The sequence below is a fragment of the Cryptomeria japonica genome, chromosome 1, assembly GCF_030272615.1.
Source record: "Cryptomeria japonica chromosome 1, Sugi_1.0, whole genome shotgun sequence".
NCBI lineage: Eukaryota > Viridiplantae > Streptophyta > Pinopsida > Cupressales > Cupressaceae > Cryptomeria > Cryptomeria japonica.
Genome location: NC_081405.1, coordinates 504,395,807 through 504,405,908, shown reverse-complemented (window position 1 = coordinate 504,405,908; position 10,102 = coordinate 504,395,807). Strand labels below are relative to the sequence as shown.

General features: G+C 35.2%; 1 protein-coding gene across 1 annotated transcript; it reads right to left on the bottom strand.

Annotated features, from left to right (window-relative positions):
* Positions 1-4,330: 4,330 nt before the first annotated feature.
* Positions 4,331-5,263, bottom strand: LOC131857922 (wall-associated receptor kinase 17-like). Its single transcript, XM_059210712.1, has one exon. The coding sequence runs from the start codon at positions 5,261-5,263 to the stop codon at positions 4,331-4,333; it is 933 nt and encodes a 310-aa protein (XP_059066695.1).
* Between the last annotated feature and the right edge of the window lie 4,839 nt (positions 5,264-10,102).

Here is a 10,102-nt window from a genome sequence, read left to right as displayed (position 1 = left end):
GTTTGACATATTATAGAATGCATTTATTGTGCTACCTAGCATGCATTAATGACAACATTTATTACAACAAAGTACAAGGAGGTTTTGTGGTACTTACCGGCTCTCCTGCATCTGCTGGCCTCTGAAATCGGCGAACGCGATCAAATCTGTGCACCAATGCCATCGCTGCTGACTACTGCTGCTCTACTCTCTCTGCACTCTGATCTCTTGGATGTGTGGATGACAATGAGGATGTTTTCCCCTCGTGGTCTATCTTATAGACTACCCTAGCCCTAGCCCTTGTTTCTCGAGTCAGTCTTCATTATCCTGTGACTCTGTCACTCTATCCTATCTAGTCAGTCATTTCTAGCCTTTCTTTCTTATTGAGAGATTGTCTATGATCTTTTCAGACATTTTCATCCAATCTCTCGAGGGGGCATATCATTCCCATCTTGGGGCAACTTTGTATCAGTTCATATTATCTTCTTTGAAACAACGCAACAAGCTGCATTGTCTCAAAGAGGGGCAAAATGTAGACACCTAAAATTGTCATGTCTAATTAAATAATTATCTTTATTTATTTAATTATTTTAATCCTAATTCTTCTATTAATTAAATAAATCTTTATTTATTTAATTAATTCATTTATCCTCTTCTAGCCTTATTTCTCATTTAAATAAATACATTTATTTATTTAAATTATCCTTTTCCTAAATTAAATAAATATCTTATTTATTTAATTGATCTCACTTCCTCTATTAATTAAATAAATCTTTATTTATTTAATTAATTCATTAACCTTTTCTACCCATGACACATGTCATTCATCTCTTAACTCATACACTACCTACCCCTTTCATTATTTTATTATTTTCTCTACCTACCCTCTAATCATAGCCGACCTCTTTTACACCTCTCAATCTTATCCCTCCATTTCTTATAGTGTCTTCTATATAAGGAGATGCTTCCTTCATTATCAAACCCTGGCTAATCAATTTATGCAATTGACTACACTACGCTTTTCATATGAGATCCTACTTGCAACCACATTTCCGTTCTTTGTTGAGCTCTTGTGCACATAAAATCTGAGAGCAAATATATCAAGCAAGATCAATGGAGATAGGAAGAATGGAGATTCAAACCCTATTGGATATGTGATGGTATAATCTTTGTGATTTCATTTGATTTACATTGTCTTAGGTAATCTTCATATGTTATGGCAGACCTTTGTTGTTGTTAGGCTAGGGTTTTGTGGTTGAATTCATTTAGTCTTTCAATATTGTTGTATCCATTTTCACCATATACAATAGCTAAAATAAAAGAATGGGCCAAAAGGATTTAAAAATAAAAGTTATTGAAAAGGCTTGGGTAGCAACAAGCGAGAACAATTTTTTTAAAAAATCTTCTATTAATGGCATCCATTAAACCCAATGATCACAGCTAGTGGGTGTAGGTCCCATTGTCTATGCATGGAATCCCCCTTGTTATGTATGTTTGATGCATGTTCTGGGTATGGCGTGTGTTTTGTATGGAGATTAGCCATATCCCCCTATTGGCTAACCACATAAGATCAAATCTTCCAATTAGATCTAACACCATCTCAAGAAGGGCCTAAAGCCACTAGTTTTGGTTCACCACCTTTCAAACTAGGCGAGTCTTAAACCACACACACTAAGAAACATATTAAGTCTAGGGAATTTCAATCAACTCTAAGTGTTTAACACTTTTAAGCCTAAAAATCAAAACTTAGTATGAGTGATTTAAATCATCTTTGAAATTGTGTTGATTATTAACATCAAGTCTCCTTCTTATATCAAATTAGAAATTTTTTAAGGCTTAAGTATTGTTTCAATCCTCAAATTAAAGTGTGGGTTTAGGCTTTGTTGTTTGTGTCAAAATGAAAAGGTTTAGACATGAGACAAATAATCCCCCCCTTCTAGTTCCTAATGATGCACCCAACCTTGGAGCAGCCCAACTTGCCATGAGAGGCACATCAAAGTTCAGTTTGTGGCACTCCTCTTGTAGTTTCTTCCATTCTACATTTTCTCTCTTCTACAGCCTTAACACCATCGACCCCATTAATAAAAAAATATGGTACATTATATTCATGCCGAATAGTGCAAATGTAGTCGTGGTGTGTTAAATGACAATAGTGGATGCCCGGAGGATGTACATCCATACACACTTCTGAGCATGTCTAATTTTCAAATATCTATAAACTAGCAAAGTCTACTATCATGTTCCTTTGTCATAACAAAAATGCTCTTCGAATTTCTAGTTGAAGCAGAGGTCTTATGAAAAGTTGTAGGTGTTCTCATCTTCGAGATGATACATTAGTTATGTGAGATGTCTGGCTTGTGAAAGATCTGTGATGATATTTGTTAAGAACTTTTATATTTGGAAAACCCCAAGTTGTAAACTCATCAATTGTAAAATAACTTTTCTGATAAGAGCATAAAATTTCAGTAGATAAAAGTGAAAACATTTGATTTTATTTTACATTCTTGAGTGAGCTTACATGTGTAAAACTCTAAACAGTTATTGACACAGTCTTGTTTGAGCATTCATGTATGGAACATGCCCAATGCCTGTACAATCCCAAAGGACAACACAATGGTGGAACAATTTTACATAACCTTTTTTCTATTCTTTGGCAATGCCGAAGCTTGAAAGAAAAATTGATTTCAAACCCAACAAGGAGAAGAAAAAATGAAGCAAAGAAGTTAAGTTGTACCTGATGATGTGATCCATCTCAAGAGTGTCCTTAACCCTGCTCTAAAGAATTTGTTAATATGGAAGAGAATTAATGTCCTACATTATGTTGACCTTGTTTGTACGCTTAGAATGTTGATACACCCTCTTAAAATGATAGCACACTACCAAAATTCTAATCCGGATAAACATGCTCCAGCTTCACAATCTTGTGATGGGTTTTATTTTGACATGGGTATAAAATTGCTATCCAATTAAAGTATTCCACCTATTTGATTGGCATATCAATTGCATTGTATGTTTTTTTCTTCAATGCCATTACTCTGTCCAGAATTCAATACCGGAAAGCTAGTGAAATGCTCCTTGAGAGAAACTGCCATTTCACTGTCATCCGCAGAATAGACAAATGGCCATAGTATCACTTGAGAGGATGAGAAGAGTCTTTGTGTTTAATTTTGATTCAGATAACAGTTAAATTTAATTTTCTAATTTTCCTAAAGAAGGGTTTTGAGGAAAATCCTATGATCAGAAGGAGAAATGTTACACAATCATATTGGAATGCATGATATTTTGAACTTTGAAATTTATGAATTTTATATGAAATACATGGAAAAATTAAAACCTGTAATTATGGTAGAAATAGATTGACCAATGATGCAATTTTCCAGTTTTCATGACACAATGCCAATAACATACATCGCCCTTCTCAATTTGAGAGCATTATGTGTGCATAGTGAGTTCAAGGGTGTGCTACACATTTTGCTTACAAAGCACAAAGTCCATGAAGAGTAACACTTATCTTCAACTATTGCAGATCTGCATTGCCAAGAAAACTCTTTCACAAGGAAAATGAAGCCACTCTCTCATCACTCAAAGGGGATATGGAAATGCCATTCAAGACAAGCTTATCAACATGTATGTCAAGTGTGGTAGTTTGATGGCTGCCCAAAAAGCTTTTGATGACATGAAAGAAGAAAAACAAGATGGTTTGTCATGGAACACCATTAACTCTAAAACAAATGTATTAAAATAAAAATCCAATACAGGTCATCAGCAATAGAAGTTTGAAAACATACCTGGATCCAAACACTAGCATTAAATGTTTTTCCCCCTGTTGTATTGATATGGACATTAATATAATGTTTTTCCCTCTGCATCCGCCACCGATAGCCTGCCAACGTTCCCATTTTACAGGCAATCGTTAAAGCCTGATCACATATCTTTGGCAAACATTGAATTAGACTTCACATAACCTTAACAGAGCACAATTCAAGCCATGCTATTGGCCGTTCAAAGATATGCTTAATAATTGTTTAATCCAAACCCTCGCCAATAGTTCCATGATACGAGGCAGGGACTAATAATAATAATGTAGAATTTAGAATACAATTGACTATAGAGAGATAATGCATTATGTTTCCAATATGGATTGCATATACCATATTTTTTTTTAAATAAAAAACTATGCAACAATGGTGTTGATGCATAGCAAGTAGTTTGGAAGGAATTTTTATAGTTCATAATATTTGGCTGCTTGAATTACAAAAAAATAGATTTTTATCAAATCAAATTGTGCTACGTATACCAAGAAAGTTAACATACAATGGCCTATCGGCCAAATTGACCATAAGGTTTTGTTTCAAAGTGAGAAGATATTCATCTGCCCGCAATTGAAGTTATCTCGAACGCTTTGAACGTCAAATGGCAGAGGCTCACTGTGCGGGTATAGGTCTGCCCTTTCAATTGTATGCTCCTCGTTCACTTCTCTATCCAATAGAAGAGAGGCAAATTCTTTTTCATTTTGAATTGGATCGGACTTGTGTGGTCTTGCCCCTCCTTTGATCCAAAGCAGCTCCTGAACCACCTCCTTCATTGTCGGCCTCTTCTCCCCCTCCACGCTCAGACAATCTTTCGCTAAGTATGCTACTTTCTCCATTGTAAGCTGAACTGTTTGAAAGTATTCAGGGTCCAAATAACCAAACGTGCCTTGCACTAGTGTGCTGATGTGTGTGTGGTCCATTGGTATCAGCCGAGACAATCCAAAGTCTGCAACTTTGGGGGTATACACATCATCCAATAGAATGTTGGAAGATTTCACATCTCTGTGCACAATGGGTATTGATGCAGCAGAGTGTAAATATGACAGCGCTTCTGCAGTTTGTGTAGCGATGCGCAAGCGGTTTTCCCAGTGAAAAGGCTGCTCAGATTTGCTACCGTGTAGATGATCAAAGAGAGTACCATTAGAAATATATTCATAAACTAACAAGGGGACTGTTGTCTCCACGCAACAACCCAGTAACTTCACCACGTTTCTGTGATGTATCTGATTTAGAATAACAATTTCATTGATAAAATCATTGATTTCTTTGGAATCAACTTCTTTCGATTTGGCCTTCTTTATAGCAACACGAATCCCATCAGAAAGAGTGCCCTTATAAACCGTGCCGTAGCCACCCGATCCCAAGATTAAACTTGGAGAAAACCTTTCCGTTGCTTTCTCAACCTCGTCCAAGTAAAAGATCTTCACAACAGCTGCCTGCGATGAAAAGTTCTTGCAAATAAGTCCCTCCATTTCGAAGAAAGTTGTTCTGCTTGACAATCCTCGCCATTCTGCGCCTCCAAATCAACACCACACCGCCGCCTATAAGCACGGCCACTAGAGTCACACATACTCCTGCACTTCAAAATAGAGAAGAAGTTTTTAACATTTTTAATGTTAGAGTAAACAGTATATACAATTTATTTAACGTAGAGCAGTTGCTTCAAAGTTATACCTATGACAACGGGTAAAGGCTGAAACTTTCCCATAGAACCATCTCCGTGGCCTTGGGCGCAGGAGCACTTGTACGAACCATTTATGTTTTCGCATCTCCCTCCCTCTGACCAAGGGTAACAGTCATTCAAAGCAGGATCTAAACATTCATTAATATCTGCAGGGTCGGAAACAAAATACAAAAACTCAATACGAAAAACATTCAACGGTTTACGTAATCTTGAAGTAGAAAAGTGCACAACACAAACACATTACCTGTGCATCGGCTACCATTGAGATACCCGTCTCCATAGAAACCAGGTTTATAATTGCATTGATAACCCCATCCTATATCATTGCACTCTGCCTCTGGAGCACACTGGTATGAACCCTTTGCTCTAGCTGACGCACAGGTGTCATTTACAATACTCCAATTCAGACTTATGTAAGCGTGATTAAAGTTAAGGGTATCTGATTTAGAAATCAAATCCCAACTATTTCCATCAAGTATACCAGCGTAATTACATGATGTCTTGTTCTTATCATGCAACAAGGAGAAATTTGATACAGCAATAGCATAATTTGTATAATTTGAAGGCACAGAAGTTTGGCAGCAGCCATCCCCCTTGCAGTTAGAATAAGAATGAGGATTAGTACAGAGAGACATGCATCCACCTGAATTAGTGAAATTGTTGTCTTCAACTATGCCAAAGATGCCCACCGCTTCACATCCAATTGCAACAAACTTGTTCTGTGTAGAAAGCCGGAACGGCGCTTCGCTAGAAATGGTAATGCTTGTGGTATTTCGGTGGCCTGGACAATTGAAAGTGGAAGCAAGGAATTGGGTTGCGTTAATGTAGAGATGGTCGTGAGAGAATTTCAAGATTTGTACTTGCCCTGAAGGAATGGACAGAAAGGGAATAGGCTGGGTACTTCCAAAGCTATGATTGTGTGTGCAGTTTATTTCAAACCCAGGCAGCCCACAACTGTTTCCATTTCCTGCAATTGAGAAGGGGTAAGGAATGTCCATCTCTCCACACTTGTCAAAGCATCCATCTGCTGTGAGAATAGAAATTTCAATAAAATACCATATAAATACAATCCACTGAAATAGATTTATCCTTGATAAGATCGACATGAAGGTCTGGCCAAGTTGTAAGACAAAACAATCGCTTATTCCTCCATAGCAAACACTGTTCCCAATGTCCATCTTTTATGCTGTTGTTGAGGAAAATTCCTATGAATGTGAAAGATATACATTTCCAGGTAGACGCAAAGAGGCGAATATATTTACACGTCAAAGGAGACCAATCCTAGATGGTTACTGGTCGTTGAACGAAGTAACGGTAACAAATATGAATCCTGTTTTTTTCAATGGTTACTGGTCTTTGGATTCAGAAAAGTTCATTCACCAAATTACGAGTATTGTGCGGTGTGAAGTAGAACACGACAGTAGGTACAAGCAAACAGAGAAGAATTCGGCTTATGTTTTACCGTCAAAAGAGAAGAATTCATATTAGTAAAGTATTTTTGTCTCCATTGAAGGCTTGTTTTACAGTCCCCGAGCAATCCGGACAGATAAAATGCATATTTTAACGGTCGAACTTACTGCCATTCCTCTCGATTAAATACACGCTAAAATTAGTCTCCATGCGAGAACTCTAGGCACAGCATAGACTTTGACTTATGGACTTTTAAATATTGAGTCAATGTAAAAAAAGTTACAAAGAAATAGGTAATCAATAGGTTAGAATGCAAATTCAAATTTTTTGGGGGTAAATTGTGTGAGCTTATTTGCATTTTTATTCATGGACTGTGCAAAATTTGATCTCATCAATCAATAGATTGTCAAGAAAATAAAGAAAGTATAGTAGTACTACCAACAATTCATAACAAGTTAAGGTAAGAGGAATGAAATCTGAAAGTCACTATACAAATCCAAAACCTTATTACAATGGAATTGTTGTAAACTTTGAAGTTTAACATACATTATAAGTGTTTGGAGCTCAAAGCATCATTTCCATAGAGCTGTAGGATTTGAAATTTAACCTTATCCAAGTGGTTATTGATCTTCATTTGCTCTTTGGGGACCCCTTGCAACTAAAAATGTAAGGAAACAATTTGGAAAATGATATCAAAGTAAAAATTTAGAATCTCAACTTTTTGATGAACATTATACTTAAAAAAAAATGGCAAACATCTACTAATTCATATATTAATTAAAATGGTATGTCTTGTACAATCCACAACAACATTGTTCTGAAGACCAAAGTCAAAAATAACTTCTTCCCATAATAGAATATGATTAAAAAAAAAATATAAACATAAATTTAAAACATAACATTCCATTTACTTTCAATTCACAAACAACCCCAAAAATGTGCTTCAAACTTCCAATGTGGTGCTAGAACATTTAACTGGTTGAAACATCATACATCTCAACCTATCACCCATGAGCAACTTGAAATGTAAGATTTACCAAGACATAATTTGACAATTACCCTCGGTTTTAGATCTCCAAACTTGAGCATTCAATTTTTTCATGTCTTTTGTTTTTAATTTACATTTTCATTTTTTATTTAATCTTAAGTTTAGAGACAAAGAAGGTAGGAAACTTAGGTAGAAATTTTCTAAAGGAAAACACGCAAACTAAAGTCTAGACAACCACCACCAATATTTGATAAAAATACATTACAAGGGAGTCGAGAGAGCTTCATACAAGGTCCATAGTAACCAACACTTTAACAAAAAGAAAAAAACTCTTGAAACTTATTGTTAAGATAAAAAAAATAAAAATTATTCTTAATGTTTTGCTAACTAGCCCAATTTAGAGAATGTAAATCCTACAAATCATCAAACTAGTGAAACACATTATTAAATAGATAATAAGCATGCCTCAAAAGAGGAACACAAGATGATGGCCTCAAGATGTTTCACTATTCTATCGACTACATTGCAAGGAATAACTTTTCCAATTAAGACATTTACAAACTTGCTACTAAGCCTTCTATATGGAAAGAAGAGGAAGTGGTGATTTTAAATGAACTTGAACTTGGAGACAAATAAATTGTTATTTCCCTTAGATCCAATAATGAAACAAATTTTTGCATGGCTCTTTGTAAGTAGCAATATTTAGCTGACAAACAAATCCCTTGAGTTTTAGGATCTGAGAACCCCAAGCCACCTTTCTATTTAGGTTGGATGTACAGTGGAGTCAAGAAATGGATCTAAAACTAGCACCACCATTCCAATTAGACTATAAGGAATTGTAAATGATTGTGTATAAGTCTTCATAACTTTTCTCTAAAGGCATTCAACAAGATGATTAATACACTTGCGAAGCAGAAATATTTAATTCACAACTTGAGTCCTTCTAGCTAAAGATAAAAGTTTGTTTCCCCAATTGCAAAGCTTACATGTTTAGCTTGTTTAAAAATCAATTCCACACAATAAAGTGGAACACCTAGAACCTAAAGTGGATACCCAGGTAACAATAAATTTTCCCATGTTTAATTTTCTTCCAATCTTTTAGAATCTAGTGAGAAACTTGATTTGTTTTTCACCATGAGAAATCAAATTTTATTATTCACAGCTAACTTTCAACTAGGAACAAAGAAATAAAGTTCAAGGACCTCCATCATATTTTCAATCTCCTTTTCATTTTTATAGAAAGAGCATGCTATCATCAATAAAATGTAATTTAAATGCAACATCACTAGGAATAAAAATTCCCCTTATCAGATTTATTTGGTTACACTTTTGCAAAAGATACCCAAGAGCATCAACAACAAGAATATAGAGAAAAGGTGACAACAGATAACCTTTTTTGATTGAATGTTGTAAGGAAAATGTGTGAGATAACTCATTATTGATAACAAACCAAAGAATTGACATCTTTGAATAATATTTGGACATTTTTACTGTTCTTAGGACCAAAACTGAGCCATTATAACATCTTAAGAATAAAAATCCACCATATCATATCATAGGCCTTATCAAAATATAGCTTCATCAACATAGCATTTTGTCCTAATTGTTGAGCCCATTCAATGGTTTCTTAATCAAGTAAGGGATTATCAAGGATTAATCTCCCACCAACCTATTTATTTTAACCTAAGTATACCTTTTTCCATGGATTTAATCTTTATGGCAATGGATTTAGCAATAATTTTATAAAAAGTTTAAGAAAAGTGATAGGCCACCATCCTCAGATTGTGTCATCATTTTTCCCCTTCAAAAAGAGTTTGATAATGTTGCAAACTTGATTTATGTGAAATTGTTTTGTCATTAATGTCAACATGCCCAGTGTTTTCATTGATGTCACCGTGTGTTGTTGGTGGTCTATAAATGAGTGTTCAGATGTTGTTGTGTGGTCTAGTGGTGATGTTGAGTATGTATAAGGTGTTTTCAGAAGGTTGGTGTAGTAGAAGTTTCAATATGTAGGAAACAATATTTATATGCAGGAAAGAGTATTTAATGCTCTAGTGGAAGAAGGCTTTGCATTCCTCTAATTTATGAAGATTATGGTTTGCAGTTCCGAATATAATGTTTATGATCTATTGCTCTATGTTCTACATGCTCAATTATGTTGGCTTTTGGCCAATCCAGATGGTTTATCTTATTTGGATCATGCTCTTTTGCTCTAAATATTCATTGAAG

Excerpts from the sequence above, each read along its gene's own strand:
- LOC131857922 (XM_059210712.1), bottom strand. The coding sequence starts at position 5,263 with ATGGAGGGACTTATTTGCAAGAACTTTTCATCGCAGGCAGCTGTTGTG.